The sequence below is a fragment of the Silene latifolia genome, chromosome 2, assembly GCF_048544455.1.
Source record: "Silene latifolia isolate original U9 population chromosome 2, ASM4854445v1, whole genome shotgun sequence".
Classification (NCBI taxonomy): domain Eukaryota; kingdom Viridiplantae; phylum Streptophyta; class Magnoliopsida; order Caryophyllales; family Caryophyllaceae; genus Silene; species Silene latifolia.
The window spans coordinates 68,740,005-68,758,946 of record NC_133527.1 but is presented as its reverse complement, the minus strand read 5'-3'; the positions used below and the strand labels follow the sequence as shown (position 1 = coordinate 68,758,946).

Sequence of the window (18,942 nt, the reverse complement as noted above, 5' to 3'; positions counted from 1 at the left end):
ATTTTAGGGGTTTTATTGGGTTTGTGCAGAACCGAGTTAGGGCTTTGGTTTAGGCTGCTTATTTAGGTCGGGTTGGAACGGTTTTGGGGGAGGTTTGGTTGAGGCTGGTGAAAGGAGTTGAGGGGAGGTCGTAGGTGGTAAAGATGGTGGTTGTGGGTGACGTTTTCAGAGGGAGAAAAAGGGATCTCGTGGTGGTGTTGTTGGTTGTTGTTTGTGTCGGGTTTAGGGCCGATGGCGGCGCGTGAGGGGGGTGATATGGTGGCCGAGGGTGGCTGGGCCCACTGTGGTCAGTGGGGGACCCACGGTGGGGCGTGGTGGCCGTGTAGGTTGTTATTGTTGTTGGTGTTGTAAGGTGTTAGTGTTGGGGGTGTTTGTTGGTTTGGTTATGACGGTTAGGGGCGGGTGGATGGTGGATTGGACCCACCGTGGCAGGGTGGTGGCCCACAGTAGGGAGGTGAGGTGGTGGTGGTGGAGTTGGGTTAAGTTTTGGGTATAGTATAAGATGGGTTTAATTAGTAGTATTCATATTGGATTATTATATTTATACGTATTTGTATATATATTTGAATGATTAGATGAGTATATTTATACATATTTGTATTATTATCGTATTTTAGGATATGGGTTTTGTGAGACGGTTTTACGAGACTGGCCTAGCTTGTGTGACAGATTGCTTATGCGGATATACTATGAGGTTGGTTTATCCTACTCAGTTTCATTGTTGCATTTATTTATAAAATGAGTCTTTTATCATTCATCTGTATTGAGTGAGTCGGTAATTGGCATGCTATATGGTGTATCGTATATGTTGTGTTGTCTTGTATGTCGGAGGAGATGGTGGTTTGATTTGTTACCTGTTTTGGAGACGTAAGACGGTTGAGAGACCGTCTTGCGCTTAAGTCGTCTCTTGGAGCTTCCCACTCCAAGAGGGATGTGCACATTAATGGCCCGAGTTACGGAGGATCTCGTGTGGTTGAGACACGACGTCTGGTAGGGGACCCGGTTGGCTTCCGGACCCGGTACGTCTGGGCGTGTCCCGGTACCTATTTGTGGTTATCGATATCTCTGGGCGTGTCCCGGTACCAGTGTGGTTGTCGGTATGTCTGGGCGTGTCCCAGTACCGTGGTGGTGGTTATTGATGGTGGTTCATTTAATCATGGTCATGTTGTATGTTCACACACTCGAGTCGAGTCACACTTTAATTATTTATTGAAGTTGACGTTTGCGTGTCTGTGTATTGTCACCTATCTCTTTTGGGGTGGCCTGTGTCGATCGATATGATATCCTTTGGTCATATGGGGAGCAGGTTAAGTACGGGTTATTTGGATAGTACGCGAGAGACGGGATGAGCTTGATGATATCACGAGACACGTCTAGTTGGCTAGAAGAGTATAGATATCACGAGTTGTATTTTATTTATTCATTTGTTTACGTTTATATAACTCATTAAACCTTACATTAATAAAATGTTCTTTGATTGAAGTTTTGAAACCCTACCTCGGGAAACCGAGATTTTAACGCTCCAATTATCTTGGCCGGATAGTTGGGGCGTTACATCAGCAAGACTCAGACAAACCAAGCAAGCACGGGTTTGTTCAAGCTTTGCTACCAGGTTCTTAATCAACACCCAAGCAAGAACAAGATGTCACTAAGCCTGACTTATAACTTCAGCAAACTGCATAAGTTAATAAGATTTAAAATGAGAGAATTCTCTGGTTTTTTATTACAAAATAAGCTGCCTGTGAACAACCGTCTCAAGGTCCTTATATAGGCCTTGATATTAGGTTACAATTTCGAAATGTTTCCATCCAAGGGCCAGGATCCCTTCTAGGATAAGTACAAATGAAAGATATGTTAGAGTAGGTGTCCTTCACAATAGTGCGTCTACATTATTAAATCTCGTACAAGGAATATCAGGGATGTATTTTATATTTGTCAGTTGATCAACGTATATCGGTAACACTCGGCTGACTAGAGTTTGACGTTACTATCATTTGACGGTGGTGTGCAACTGATCCCTTTCGGTCACACCTATAGGATGACGCACAAATGAAAAATCTAATTATTTGTATTTGATACAAGTTAGTCAATCTCTTACACACACACACACATATATATATATATATATATATATATATAGAGAGAGAGAGAGAGAGAGAGGCAATATCCGGTGAGTTTGACACTTTTCGTGAGTTTCCCCCGCATATATAAGCAAATGAGTTGACAAAACCCAATTATCAAAAATTGAGCCGTCATAATCTTCCCAGCTCTTTCTCTCTCTTTCTCCCCCTTTCTCTCTCTACTGATCAAACACTCTGTTTCATCTCAAAACCACGCGAAATTTTTTCATCAGTTCTTCAAATTTTGATCAACAAATTTGATCAACAAATTCATCAGTTCTTCAAAATTTGATCAACAATTCATTCATTATTTTGATTTTTTCAATTAAAACTATCAATTTATTCATCAATTTTTCGAAATTTGATCAACAATTCTCCGAAAACCCTAATTCTTCAAATTCGACTGAAGGTATTGATATTTCTTCCGATTTCTGATTTAATAATCGAATAACTTCAGTAATTGAATCAAATAACAAATTCTGATTTGATTTACGTGTTTTTTCCATAAATTTCAGCTTCAACGATGCTGAATTCAGACGATCAAACGCTTACTCTGCATGATGATATTGCTAATAATCAAACAACGATGAATTCAGGTGTAAATTTGTGACATAATGCTGATATAATAACTGTTGTTATTAGGTTGATAAGTTTTTTGTAAAAATTACTGATTGCATGAAGATTGTTTTCATAACAGTAATTGCATGTAGGTTTTCATTCATGATATCATTCAATATCTAGTATTTGAATAACTGGATTACAATAATATAATAACTGCCTTACAGTATTAAAATAGCATTGATATTACATTAAAATAACTGTGTGTGCATTGTGGTGGACTAGGCTACCAAGTTCACAAAAATCTTCACCCCCCCCCCTCTGATAGAATAATTGCATTTGTATAATACAATAACTGCATTATAACGTTAAAATAACTGCTGTAGCAGAGATTGTTTTTTTCATAATAAATACTATTTTACAGGATCTGACAAAAAAATCCTTACAATAACTACTCTTTAATAATGAAATAACTTTAATACTACATTAAAATAACTGTGTGTGCGTTGTGGTGGACTAGGCTACCAATTCCACTAAAACCCTCCCCTCTCTGATAGAATAATTGTATTTGTATAATACAATAACTGCATTATAACGTTAAAATAATTGCTGTAACAGAGATTGTTTTTTTCATAATAAATACTACTTTATAGGATCTGACAAAAAAATCCTTACAATAACTACTCTTTAATAATGAAATAACTTTAATATTACATTAAAATAATTGTGTGTGCATTGTGGTGGACTAGGGTACCAATTTCACTAAAACCCTCCCCTGTCTGATAGAATAATTGTATTTGTATAATACAATATCTGCATTATAACATTAAAATAACTGCTGTAGCAGAGATTGTTTTTTTTTATAACAAATACTAGTTTATAGGATTTGACAAAAAAATCCTTACAATAACTACTCTTTAATAATGAAATAACTTTAATACTACATTAAAATAACTGTGTGTGTATTGTGGTGGACTAGGCTACCAATTTCACTAAAACACTCCCCCCTCTGATAGAATAATTGCATTTGTATAATACAATAACTGCATTATAACGTTAAAATAACTGCTGCTGCAAAGGTTCTATTGTTTTGTTTTGTATAGAATCTAAGATATTGAAATTAATAATACCATAACAGTTCTCCTGTTTTAATGTTTCCAGGCATTGAAATTAATACTACCAATGCAACAACTTTTTCTACACCTACTGTTGCGTCTGAAACAGGAGAAAATACTATCCATAATCTGGGATTGAGATATACTCCAGGTGGCAGTGAGGAGTGGAATAAGATGGTAGAAAATGGTTTCAAACCTTCTCTGGGGTTAATGTTTGTAAAGCTGGAGGAGGCAATAGAGTTTTACAATTTATATGCTGTGGCTTGTGGTTTCATACCAAGAAAGTACACAAAAACAAGATTCCGTGATGGTTTGATAGACAAAAAATCAATGGTCTGCAACAGACATGGATTCAAAGAGGATCGCAAAAAACTCAAACCTGTTGTTGAATTTGAAAACACAGAAGAGAAAAAGAAGAGGAAAAGGTCTGTAGAGCCAAAGAAAACAAAAATAACAAGATTTGGTTGCAAGGCAAAAATACGGTTTTGTGCTGTATTCAATGACCTTAAGGAGCTAATAGGGTATGCTATTGATACGTTTTATGAGGGTCATAATCACAGACTCTGCTCACTCAAAGAACGGGAATTCCACAAAAACGTAAGAACACTTAACCTTTACATGAAGCAGACAATTGTTAACAATTGTAAACTCAACATCGGGACTACCAAGACTTTTAGAATTATGGCAGAACAATCAAATGGGTATGCAAACATTGGTGCATCTCTCACAGAATTCAAGAACTTCAAAAGAAATATTAAATGTTATATAGGTGAGAAGGATGCTGACATGATTCTCGATTATTTAAAGGCACTTTTTGAATCACAAGATGGCTTTTACTATGCTTACCAAGTTGATGAGGATAATTGTTTGGCTAAAATCTTTTGGGCAGATGCACAAGCAAGAATGAATTATTCCTTGTTTGGGGACACCATCACCTTTGATCCTACTTACGGTACTAACAAGTACCACATGGCCTTCACCCCATTCACTGGTGTTGACAACCACAAAAAATCAGTGACTTTTGCTGCTGCACTTGTCGATCATGAGAACGATGGGTCATTCATTTGGGTGTTTAAGAAGTTCCTTGATTGTATGGGCAACAAGGAACCTCAGTGCATTCTTACTGATAAAGATCCAGCAATTAAACTCGGGGTGCGTTCTGTATTCAAGCAAGCAAGACATCGTTACTGCATGTGGCATATAATGAAAAAACTTACCGATAAAGTTGAGTCACAGATTTGTAAGGAGACTGACTTTGTTGAGCGGATATGCGGAGTTATTTGGGATACTGACTTGGAACCCATTGAGTTTGAAGAAAAATGGACTCAAGTGATTAATGACTTTGAGTTGAATGATAATACTTGGTTGACATACATGTATGGCAAAAGGCACAAATGGATACCTACTTACTTTAGGGATTTGCCTTTAGGCTGCCTTTTGAAGACTACACAAATATCAGAGAGTCAAAACAGTTATTTCAAAAGATTTGAGAGCATAGATGGCACACTTGTAGAATTTTGGTTGCGTTTTCAGAGTGCAATGGAACAACAACGCTATAATCACAGATTTCTTGATGCTGCAAGTGACAGCACATTGCCACAGGTTTCTTCTAAGACAATGATTGAAAAACATGCCTCTAAAATCTACACACATACTGTTTTCTATGATTTCCAAGAGAAAGTGCAAATGGCTCCCTGTTCGTGTGCCGTAAGGGGGTTTTCTGAGCAAGGAAACATGCACATTATAAATGTTGAAGATGCCTACAGGAAGCATAGAATATTTCAGGTTATTCAATTTTATAAACATAATTGTCTTTTTACTTTAACATACAATAACTGTGATAAAAGAATACAATAACCGTGTTTTACCATTAAAAAAATCATGTGAAAACTATACAATAATCACAATTATGCTTTACAATAATTGATGTTGAGTTTATTTGCAATTGTTCTAATTTTTTTTCATAAATATATTAATTTGATAATGCTTTACAGTAATTGATAATGCTTTACACTTGCCAATTTGTTACAATAATCAAGGATATGCTTTAAAATAATTTGGGAAGAGCTTTACATTAATCAGATACATGAGAGCTTTAAAATAATCAGAGGTATGCTTTACAATAATTGGGCAAACGATTTACAATAATCAGGTACATGAAAGCTTCAAAATAATTGCATTTGATCATTTGAATAACATAATAATCATGTGAAAACTACTTTGTAACATTATATTAAACATAAAAAAACTGAAGGACTTCTACCTTGGTGTTAATTGCTAGTCTGCATAAAATAATTCATGTTGAACTATATTTTACAATAAGCGTGTTAGACTTTTACAATAATCAAAGTTATGCTTTACATTAATTGATGTTGAATATTTTTTCAATTGTTCTGATTTTGTTCATTTAATAATACCTTGCGCTATTACAATAATCATGTGAAAACTATAGCATAATCACAATTATGCTTTACAATAATTGATGTTGAGTTTATTTGCAACTGTTCTGATTTTTTTCCATAAATATATTAATTTGATAATGCTTTACAGTAATTGATAATGCTTTACACTTGCCAATTTGTTACAGTAATCAAGGATATGCTTTAAAATAATTTGGGAAGAGCTTTACAATAATCAGATACATGAAAGCTTTAAAATAACCAGAGGTATGCTTTACAATAATTGGGCAAACGCTTTACAATAATCAGCTACATGAAAGCTTTGAAATAATTGCATTTGATCATTTGAATAACTGAATAATCATGTGAAAACTATACAATAATCACAATTATGCTTTATAATAATTGATGCTGAGTTTATTTGCAATCGTTTTGATTTTTTTTCCACAAATATATTTATTTGATAATGCTTTACTGTAATTGATAATGCTTTGCACTTGCCAATTTGTTACAATAATCAAAGATATGCTTTAAAATAATTTGGGAAGAGCTTTACAATAATCAGATACATGAGAGCTTTAAAATAATCAGAGGTATGCTTTACAATAATTGGGCAAACGCTTTACAATAATCAGTTACATCAAAGCTTTAAAATAATTGCATTTGATCATTTGAATAACTTAATAATCATGTGAAAACTACTTTGTAACATTATATTAGACATAAAAAAACTGAAGGACTTCTACCTTGGTGTTAATTGCTAGTCTGCATAAAATAATTCATGTTGAACTATATAATAACTATGTTTGCCTTTTAAAATAACTACACTGTAATGCAGGTTGCTCACAATAACGAATCAAAGGAAACAACATGTACGTGCAAGATGTTTGAGAGGAAAGGAATCCTTTGTAAACACATGATATGGATTATATCAGGAAAAGGACTGCAAAGCATACCGGAGCAGTACATCGAAACTAGATGGACGAAGAAATCATATAGAAAGCCTTTGTATGGACTGGATGGAAAGTTATTGCAAGACTACGATCCCACTGATTTGAGAAAGTTGGAATTATCAAGGGTATGGTCAGAGTTTTATGCAACAATAAGTGTTCTTAACTCGATGCCTGAAAATCAAATCAAGGAGCTAAGTTTGATGCTTTTACAATTTCGAGAGAAAATAAATCCAACCAAAGAGAGCTTGACAAAGGATCAAGAACTGGAAATGCTCTTAGGTTGTTCAGCAAAATCAAATATTACTGTTCTTCCACCAAAGATTGCAAAAAACAAAGGAAGCGGCATGAGAATGAAATCAAACAAGGATAAGGCAATTGAGAAGGCGAGCAAACCGAAGAGGCTATGTAATAACTGCAAACAAATGGGACACCATGACAAGAGAAACTGTCCAAATCCGTTTATTGAGCATGCTTTGGAGGAAGAAGATGAAGAGGAAAATGAAATGGAGGATGAAGATGAAGAAGAAGAATGAAAAATGCATTAAGCTTTAAAATAATCAAGATTACGTTTTAAAATAATCCATATTATGCTTTACAATAACCGCAAGATTGAAAAATAATTGTGTTAGACTTTTTTTACAAATAATCAGGGGTATACTTTACAATAAGCGTGTTAGACTTTTACAATAATCAAAGTTATGCTTTACATTAATTGATGTTGAATTTTTTTGCAATTGTTCTGATTTTGTTCATTTAATAATACCTTGCGCTATTACAATAATCATGTGAAAACTATAGCATAATCACAATTATGCTTTACAATAATTGATGTTGAGTTTATTTGCAATTGTTCTGATTTTTTTCCATAAATATATTAATTTGATAATGCTTTACAGTAATTGATAATGCTTTACACTTGCCAATTTGTTACAATAATCAAGGATATGCTTTAAAATAATTTGGGAAGAGCTTTACAATAATCAGATACATGAAAGCTTTAAAATAACCAGAGGTATGCTTTACAATAATTGGGCAAACGCTTTACAATAATCTGCTTCATGAAAGCTTTAAAATAATTGCATTTGATCATTTGAATAACTGAATAATCATGTGAAAACTATACAATAATCACAATTATGCTTTATAATAATTGATCTTGAGTTTATTTGCAATCGTTCGATTTTTTCCATAAATATATTAATTTGATAATGCTTTACTGTAATTGATAATGCTTTGCACTTGCCAATTTGTTACAATAATCAAAGATATGCTTTAAAATAATTTGGGAAGAGCTTTACAATAATCAGATACAAGAGAGCTTTAAAATAATCAGAGGTATGCTTTACAATAATTGGGCAAACGCTTTACAATAATCAGCTACATGAAAGCTTTAAAATAATTGCATTTGATCATTTGAATAACTTAATAATCATGTGAAAACTACTTTGTAACATTATATTAAACATAAAAAAACTGAAGGACTTCTACCTTGGTGTTAATTGCTAGTCTGCATAAAATAATTCATGTTGAACTATATAATAACTATGTTTGCCTTTTAAAATAACTATACTGTAATGCAGGTTGCTCACAATAACGAATCAAAGGAAACAACATGTACGTGCAAGATGTTTGAGAGGAAAGGAATCCTTTGTAAACACATGATATGGATTATATCAGGAAAAGGACTGCAAAGCATACCGGAGCAGTACATCGAAACTAGATGGACGAAGAAATCATATAGAAAGCCTTTGTATGGACTGGATGGAAAGTTATTGCAAGACTACGATCCCACTGATTTGAGAAAGTTGGAATTATCAAGGGTATGGTCAGAGTTTTATGCAACAATAAGTGTTCTTAACTCGATGCCTGAAAATCAAATCAAGGAGCTAAGTTTGATGCTTTTACAATTCCGAGAGAAAATAAATCCAACCAAAGAGAGCTTGACAAAGGATCAAGAACTGGAAATGCTCTTAGGTTGTTCAGCAAAATCAAATATTACTGTTCTTCCACCAAAGATTGCAAAAAACAAAGGAAGCGGCATGAGAATGAAATCAAACAAGGATAAGGCAATTGAGAAGGCGAGCAAACCGAAGAGGCTATGTAATAACTGCAAACAAATGGGACACCATGACAAGAGAAACTGTCCAGATCCGTTTATTGAGCATGCTTTGGAGGAAGAAGATGAAGAGGAAAATGAAATGGAGGATGAAGATGAAGAAGAAGAATGAAAAATGCATTAAGCTTTAAAATAATCAAGATTACGTTTTAAAATAATCCATATTATGCTTTACAATAACCGCAAGATTGAAAAATAATTGTGTTAGACTTTTTTACAAATAATCGGGGTATACTTTACGATAAGCGTGTTAGACTTTTACAATAATCAAAGTTATGCTTTACATTAATTGATGTTGATTTTTTTTGCAATTGTTTCGATTTTGTTCATTTAATAATACCTTGCGCTATTACAATAATCATGTGAAAACTATAGCATAATCACAATTATGCTTTACAATAATTGATGTTGAGTTTATTTGCAATTGTTCTGATTTTTTTCCATAAATATATTAATTTGATAATGCTTTACAGTAATTGATAATGCTTTACACTTGCCAATTTGTTACAATAATCAAGGATATGCTTTAAAATAATTTGGGAAGAGCTTTACAATAATCAGATACATGAAAGCTTTAAAATAACCAGAGGTATGCTTTACAATAATTGGGCAAACGCTTTACAATAATCAGCTACATGAAAGCTTTAAAATAATTGCATTTGATCATTTGAATAACTTAATAATCATGTGAAAACTACTTTGTAACATTATATTAAACATAAAAAAACTGAAGGACTTCTACCTTGGTGTTAATTGCTAGTCTGCATAAAATAATTCATGTTGAACTATATAATAACTATGTTTGCCTTTTAAAATAACTACACTGTAATGCAGGTTGCTCACAATAACGAATCAAAGGAAACAACATGTACGTGCAAGATGTTTGAGAGGAAAGGAATCCTTTGTAAACACATGATATGGATTATATCAGGAAAAGGACTGCAAAGCATACCGGAGCAAAGACATCGAAACTAGATGGACGAAGAAATCATATAGAAAGCCTTTGTATGGATTGGATGGAAAGTTATTGCAAGACTACGATCCCACTGATTTGAGAAAGTTGGAATTATCAAGGGTATGGTCAGAGTTTTATGCAACAATAAGTGTTCTTAACTCGATGCCTGAAAATCAAATCAAGGAGCTAAGTTTGATGCTTTTACAATTCCGAGAGAAAATAAATCCAACCAAAGAGAGCTTGACAAAGGATCAAGAACTGGAAATGCTCTTAGGTTGTTCAGCAAAATCAAATATTACTGTTCTTCCACCAAAGATTGCAAAAAACAAAGGAAGCGGCATGAGAATGAAATCAAACAAGGATAAGGCAATTGAGAAGGCGAGCAAACCGAAGAGGCTATGTAATAACTGCAAACAAATGGGACACCATGACAAGAGAAACTGTCCAGATCCGTTTATTGAGCATGCTTTGGAGGAAGAAGATGAAGAGGAAAATGAAATGGAGGATGAAGATGAAGAAGAAGAATGAAAAATGCATTAAGCTTTAAAATAATCAAGATTACGTTTTAAAATAATCCATATTATGCTTTACAATAACCGCAAGATTGAAAAATAATTGTGTTAGACTTTTTTTACAAATAATCAGGGGTATACTTTACAGTAAGCGTGTTAGACTTTTACAATAATCAAAGTTATGCTTTACATTAATTGATGTTGATTTTTTTTTTGCAATTGTTCTGATTTTGTTCATTTAATAATACCTTGCGCTATTACAATAATCATGTGAAAACTATAGCATAATCACAATTATGCTTTACAATAATTGATGTTGAGTTTATTTGCAATTGTTCTGATTTTTTTCCATAAATATATTAATTTGATAATGCTTTACAGTAATTGATAATGCTTTACACTTGCCAATTTGTTACAATAATCAAGGATATGCTTTAAAATAATTTGGGAAGAGCTTTACAATAATCAGATACATGAAAGCTTTAAAATAACCAGAGGTATGCTTTACAATAATTGGGCAAACGCTTTACAATAATCAGCTTCATGAAAGCTTTAAAATAATTGCATTTGATCATTTGAATAACTGAATAATCATGTGAAAACTATACAATAATCACAATTATGCTTTATAATAATTGATGCTGAGTTTATTTGCAATCGTTCTGATTTTTTTTCCATAAATATATTAATTTGATAATGCTTTACTGTAATTGATAATGCTTTGCACTTGCCAATTTGTTACAATAATCAAAGATATGCTTTAAAATAATTTGGGAAGAGCTTTACAATAATCAGATACAAGAGAGCTTTAAAATAATCAGAGGTATGCTTTACAATAATTGGGCAAACGCTTTACAATAATCAGCTACATGAAAGCTTTAAAATAATTGCATTTGATCATTTGAATAACTTAATAATCATGTGAAAACTACTTTGTAACATTATATTAAACATAAAAAAACTGAAGGACTTCTACCTTGGTGTTAATTGCTAGTCTGCATAAAATAATTCATGTTGAACTATATAATAACTATGTTTGCCTTTTAAAATAACTACACTGTAATGCAGGTTGCTCACAATAACGAATCAAAGGAAACAACATGTACGTGCAAGATGTTTGAGAGGAAAGGAATCCTTTGTAAACACATGATATGGATTATATCAGGAAAAGGACTGCAAAGCATACCGGAGAAGCGATACATCGAAACTAGATGGACGAAGAAATCATATAGAAAGCCTTTGTATGGACTGGATGGAAAGTTATTGCAAGACTACGATCCCACTGATTTGAGAAAGTTGGAATTATCAAGGGTATGGTCAGAGTTTTATGCAACAATAAGTGTTCTTAACTCGATGCCTGAAAATCAAATCAAGGAGCTAAGTTTGATGCTTTTACAATTCCGAGAGAAAATAAATCCAACCAAAGAGAGCTTGACAAAGGATCAAGAACTGGAAATGCTCTTAGGTTGTTCAGCAAAATCAAATATTACTGTTCTTCCACCAAAGATTGCAAAAAACAAAGGAAGCGGCATGAGAATGAAATCAAACAAGGATAAGGCAATTGAGAAGGCGAGCAAACCGAAGAGGCTATGTAATAACTGCAAACAAATGGGACACCATGACAAGAGAAACTGTCCAAATCCGTTTATTGAGCATGCTTTGGAGGAAGAAGATGAAGAGGAAAATGAAATGGAGGATGAAGATGAAGAAGAAGAATGAAAAATGCATTAAGCTTTAAAATAATCAAGATTACGTTTTAAAATAATCCATATTATGCTTTACAATAACCGCAAGATTAAAAATAATTGTGTTAGACTTTTTTTACAAATAATCAGGGGTATACTTTACAATAAGCGTGTTAGACTTTTACAATAATCAAAGTTATGCTTTACATTAATTGATGTTGAATTTTTTTTTGCAATTGTTCTGATTTTGTTCATTTAATAATACCTTGCGCTATTACAATAATCATGTGAAAACTATAGCATAATCACAATTATGCTTTACAATAATTGATGTTGAGTTTATTTGCAATTGTTCTGATTTTTTTCCATAAATATATTAATTTGATAATGCTTTGATAATTGATAATGCTTTACACTTGCCAATTTGTTACAATAATCAAGGATATGCTTTAAAATAATTTGGGAAGAGCTTTACAATAATCAGATACATGAGAGCTTTAAAATAACCAGAGGTATGCTTTACAATAATTGGGCAAACGCTTTACAATAATCAGCTACATGAAAGCTTTAAAATAATTGCATTTGATCATTTGAATAACTGAATAATCATGTGAAAACTATACAATAATCACAATTATGCTTTATAATAATTGATGCTGAGTTTATTTGCAATCGTTCTGATTTTTTTTCCATAAATATATTAATTTGATAATGCTTTACTGTAATTGATAATGCTTTGCACTTGCCAATTTGTTACAATAATCAAAGATATGCTTTAAAATAATTGGAGAGGAGCTTTACAATAATCAGATACAAGAGAGCTTTAAAATAATCAGAGGTATGCTTTAAAATAATTGGGCAACGCATTACAATAATTAGCTACATGAAAGCTTTAAAATAATTGCATTTGATCATTTGAATAACTGTCTAGAGATATTACAATAACAACTTCACGGTATTACAAAAACACTAACTTGTTCATCAATCAATATGACTACATCAAATTTGTTTGATCAATCAATAATGACTATCTAAAACGTTAGATTATCCAACAAATCCATCTAGAATTGTTTGCTAAATCCATCTATAATCAATCAATTGTTCTTTTATGTGTTTCGCCGAGAAGGACCAGTAACGACTGTTGTTTTAACCCTTTTCCTCCCTGATCTTCTGACTTTTAAAAGTTCTTTCTCTACTTCCAATATACTCCGCCTCAAAATTTCCACTTCTTCCAAAAGAGACGCTCTTGACTTGTTGACATCTGACATCAACAAAATAGCCACCATCTCAAGCCATATAGGAATCCTCTCAACTTTCTTCTTAACCGCATACAATCCTTGCTCGTGCTTCCCTTCATATGTGAACATGTGAAACATGGTGAAAAATCCCGATTCCTTATCAGCCTTGACATTCGATTTCCATTCAAAATCAACATCCACGAATGTAAATGGGTTAATGAGAACTCCTTCTTTTGCTGTTTTCCTTGTATCCAAAAAGTCAGAAAAACAATCAACCTACAGCATGTACAAAAAAAAAAAAGAATTAGAAAGCACGACTATACAATAACAAGTTTAAAACAATACAATAACTTTGTTACAGCAATACAATAATTCTGACTGAAAATAGCATTTGTATATGATCAGGAGTTAGAAAAACGTACTGCAATCTTTGCAAGTCTGTAAAAATCGGATTTTTCCCAATCTTTATGCGACGTATGGTCCAGCACATCAACCGTCTTGTTCATAAAGTTCACACAAACACAAAAGTAGTACTTCTCTAAAGACAACGGGATGAAGACAAGGTCCACATCGATCTCAGAGTTTACAACATTTTCACCCAAATAATAGGACCAAAACTGCACAACCTTGTCTTTCTGGCTGTCAGTTACATCATCACTATCCCCTCCTTGCTCTAGCATGTCTTCAAAGATTCCCTATAAATGCCATAAAACTGTGAAGAAAATTGAAGATAAATGATTAAACATTCTACAGTAACTGCACAATGAAAAACAGATCATACCATATGTTGTGTCCCAAGGAACATCATCACTGGCGCTTCTTTCTCCTTAACCTCCATGAAATTCAAGACAACTGACCAGGCAGCTATTATGCGCAACTCAGTGTAATTTTCGGGCTTCGTAGAAAGAATATCAGACCTATCCAAGATAGCATTGCCCGCAGAAAACAAAAGTTCACTGCAAAGGAGTAAAAAAAAGCTTAGTAATATTTTAAAAACAATATTTAAAAAATAACTACCAGCTACAATAACTGAGTTTTTCATAATACAATAACTATGTTAATGTAATACAATAATCGATTATTGTACTACATTAACATAGTTATTGTATTATGAAAACTCAGTTATTGTAATTTGTAAAAAAGATAGAATAATTGAACTTGTAGAATACAATAACTGCAATACATTATTAGAATAATCACACAAACTTGTTTCTCATTGAGTTTGGAGAAAAATGAACATACTCATTTGCAAGATTGTAATCATCCAAGAAACAATAATCAACAACTTGTTTCTTCTTGCTTGGCATAGCGCGTGTATATCTGCTGTTAGCCCTCATAACTTTTGAAACAACAACAAGATTTGTATCTGCCTTGCCACAGTTTATTGAGCAGCCAAGACCATCAGAGTTCGGTCTACTACCTCGGCCTAATCTAATCATCCCGGCGCTCATAGGTGTATCATGCATACTCTTTTTCCCAGGCCCCGGAGTACCTACACCATCATCCAGTTCCTCTGCCATAACCCTAACAGCTTCCAAAGCATCTGCTTCAGCCCTTGCCGCTTCCAACTCAGCTAGCTTACGCTTCTCAAGCAAAACAGGCAGCAAAGGTGCCTTTGTCTTTGTAAAATCATCAACCAAATCCAACAATTGTTTCCTAATTTTGTTGATATTGGCTAAAACCAAGATGGCAGCTATCTCAACTCTATATATGATCCTTTTCAATGCGTCATGCAACTCAGATTTGAACAACATCCCAGCATAAAACATCATATAAATCATGATAAAAACACCACAATCCAAATTCTGGGACCCTTCCGATTTCCACCCAAAAGCCACATTTACAAATTTGATATTGCGGACCTCACTGCCTCTTTCAAAACCTTTCTCGACAAGATAACTACCAAATATTTCAAACTGGTTACATTTTTAAATCAAAATTCATCACTCAAGAACAAAAAAATAACTAAAAGAAGTAGATGAAAACAAAAACTTATAATAAGGTACATACAATAGAGTTGGTAGCCAACACCCAGATACTATCTTCAAAATCATCATATACACGATTGTCCAGATAGTCCACAGTCTTCCCCACAAAATTAACAACAACACAGAAAAAATGATCTCCAAAATGAACAGGGATAAAAACCTGGCATGATAAAACAGGCGTACATAAACCTTTGCTGTTCTCAACGATAAAATAATCAACAGAAGAAAGAAAGAAGAGGAAGGATTGGAAAAATTACAAAATCGGCACCAATGTCAAGAGAACCTTCGCTGTTCTCAATGACAGTGTCCCAAACATTACAAATTTCCTTTTTGTATAAATCTTTCTCATCATCAGCAGCTTTGATAAGCTTAAACAAACAAGCCTATGAAAAATATTACCACACTATAAGAGAAAATGAAGTATCACAATTGAAAAAACTTGGTTAACTGAATACAATAACTACTATTCTGCTTTACAATAACTATCACAACAATAACAGCTTTCATAATACAATAACTGAGTTTTCATAATACAATAACTATGTTATTGTAATACAATAACATTGTTATTGTAATACAATAATCGATTATTGTATTACGATAACATAGTTATTGTATTATGAAAACTCAGTTATTGTAACTTGTAAAAAAGATAGAATAATTGAACTTGTATAATACAATAACTGAAATACAGTATTAGAATAATCACAGAAACAATAAACAAAATTGAAGAATAGGAAAATTGAAGAATAGGAAAACTGTTTTAGCTGAATAAAATAACAGCTAATATACTTTACAATAATCAAGGAACTACAATAGAATAACTGTCATAACCATTTTAAATTTACTGATACAGAAATATATAAAAAAAATTTCACATACCGAATGACTTGTACAAAAAAAACTTCTTGTGAGGGATAACCCTTTCCCAACCTTGACCAGCATGTCATTAAGTAAGAATGACCAGCAATCAATCACGTTCGATGTGATCATAGTCTTAGCAGACAGTGAAATAATGTCATCTCGAGTTAACATGTGATGAAATGAAAACACAACCAAGTCCTCCCTGCCACATGGAAACAAATTATATAGTAAAGACAAAAACCCAAAACAACAATAAATGCTTTTAAAAAGTAGATATATTAGCAAAAAAAGAAAAAAAGAGAGGGAACAAAAAACATATAATGCTTACCCAATTCGTAGGTCATGATCGTGCAGAAAACAGTAATTAAGTACAGTCTTCCTCCGCATTAAAATAGGAGCAAAAAGCTCCTTGTACTTGCACAAAAAAACAGAAACTACAACTGTATCAGGATTGGGTCATTCACAATTTAAATCACACCCTATACCACAATTCCCAAAAACCGTATGCTCAGGCATAACGTCTGAATGCAGCAGGTAAGCACTTATAACAGAATTATCTTGAATTCTATCCCCAACAACAGCCTCGTTGACAACTTTGTTAGCAACGTCATCAACACTACTCAAGTCCACAAATTCATTCTCAACATCAATATTATCAATGCAGTCATTAGTTGGCACCTCCTCATTCGGTTTCTCAACCGCTACATCAGGGACATTATTTTTACCTTTCTCCCGAGAATAAACCACCTTATATTTTTCTGGATCAAACGCTAAACCCCCATTCCTTTCATCTTTTCCCTTTTCATGCTCCCCCTTTTCATGCTTCCCCTTTTCATGCTCCATGCAAAAACTTTCATACAACGGCAGTTTACTTCCCGCCTGTTTCATTTCCTCAGCTTTTTCACAAATAAAATTGAAATATTTAGTGAACAAAGAATCATCGTCACTAATGAAAGCAGGAGTCGAAGAAACTGAAGTGGCTGTCAAAGTATCTTCAACTGTTGAAGAACCACACTCCTTTCTCATCGCTTCCTTCCATTGCGTGTACAAATGGAGAAATATCTCAACATCCCTCTTCATCATCAAAAGATGTGCTTGGGAAACCTAAGAAAAAGAAAAAAAAAGAAAAAAAGAATAATTATACTAAGTCTTTACAATAATTATACTAAGTCTTTACAATAATTATCCTAAGTCTTTACAATAATTTACAATAATTGAAAAAATAACTGCTACAAAGCTTTAAAATAACTACACTACACCTTTACAGTAACTACACAAAAATGATTGAAAGAAAGATTGGAACTTACATCAGCGGCCTTTGCTCGAATAACATCATCAGTATCAAAACAGTCAGGCAGTTCCAGATACTTTTTCCCAGGTTCAGGTTTATCAACGACTGCACACACCTCAGCAGCTTTTGCTTCTCTTAAACGTTTGCAGATAGGATACACACCATTGACATATTCCCCATTCCCTAGTGAACCAGAATTGAGCTCTGATATACCCCTACTAACAAAAGACTTCTCATCCCAGTGCTTGATAAGAAGAGTCTCAGAAGACATTGTATCTTCCTTAAAACGCATACGATGGAAGTATGCCACCATAACAACAAGTATGCAATCACGCAAAGTAGAGGACCCAGTTCTACACCGGTCAACACCTTAACTAATTTATCAAACACATACCCACACCAATCCAAATGGTGGATACGTGAAACATCTTGCACCGCTTTAAGAATTGAAAAGTCAATTCCATAATTTGAAGGGGGAACAAGGACAATGGACATAGCATAAAGCACAAACAGCCTCCGAAATTCATCTCCCCCATCATCCCCCAAATCAGTAATTGCATTATAAACAGTAGGGATAGTAACATAATTTGTCCCTTCTACTTTAAACTTCTTCCGGAACTCAGCTTTCAACGTTTCTTGTGAAGACAATACACTATATCCAGTGTAAACAACCTCAACCTTATCACCACCATTTGGCAATCCAAAAACATCATACACATCATCTTTTGACAGAAAAAATTTGACATCTCTTGCTTTAAAAATATGAGCAGTAGCATTAAAGTGTTTTACAAACAATGGTATAACACCCAATGGTATACTGTTCACTTTAAAATCAAGCAAACCACCAAATCCGATCTCAATGATGACCTTTTTTGATTTGGACCAAGTTGTTTTACCAGATTAACCAAACCATTAGGACGACAGCTCACTTTAATGTTTGCAGCACTGAAAATGGAAAATCAAGCAAAAAATAAAAAGAGTAACACATCAAATAAAGAGAAACTCATAACATGGGACCCATTTGTTTGTATCACTGAGCAGCAGAATACAAAATTATCAGAACAAACACAAAAAATATGACAACAACTAATACAATAACTGAGTTTTAATAATACAATAATCAGCATACAGTAATACAATAACTGGAC

At 33.5% G+C, this 18,942-nt stretch overlaps 1 protein-coding gene across 1 annotated transcript; it reads left to right on the top strand.

The window, feature by feature from the left end:
• The first annotated feature begins 231 nt into the window (after nt 1-231).
• On the top strand, nt 232-10,879 carry LOC141640929 (protein FAR1-RELATED SEQUENCE 5-like). The gene is made up of 9 exons (XM_074449607.1): nt 232-286; nt 2,636-2,718; nt 2,763-2,826; nt 3,840-4,103; nt 4,197-5,578; nt 8,726-8,895; nt 10,096-10,129; nt 10,193-10,582; nt 10,862-10,879. Exons 1-9 carry the CDS (start codon nt 232-234, stop codon nt 10,877-10,879), a joined length of 2,460 nt encoding a protein of 819 aa, XP_074305708.1.
• Nucleotides 10,880-18,942: the final 8,063 nt, after the last annotated feature.

What these genes read in the sequence shown, in the direction of transcription:
- LOC141640929 (XM_074449607.1), top strand. Translation starts at nt 232, where the DNA reads ATGGCGGCGCGTGAGGGGGGTGATATGGTGGCCGAGGGTGGCTGGGCC. An exon ending in AAAAACAAGATTCCGTGATG is followed by an intron (nt 4,104 to 4,196) that starts GTTTGATAGACA and finishes TTGAAAACACAG; the next exon opens with AAGAGAAAAAGAAGAGGAAA. An exon ending in CGAATCAAAGGAAACAACAT is followed by an intron (nt 10,130 to 10,192) that starts GTACGTGCAAGA and finishes GGATTATATCAG; the next exon opens with GAAAAGGACTGCAAAGCATA.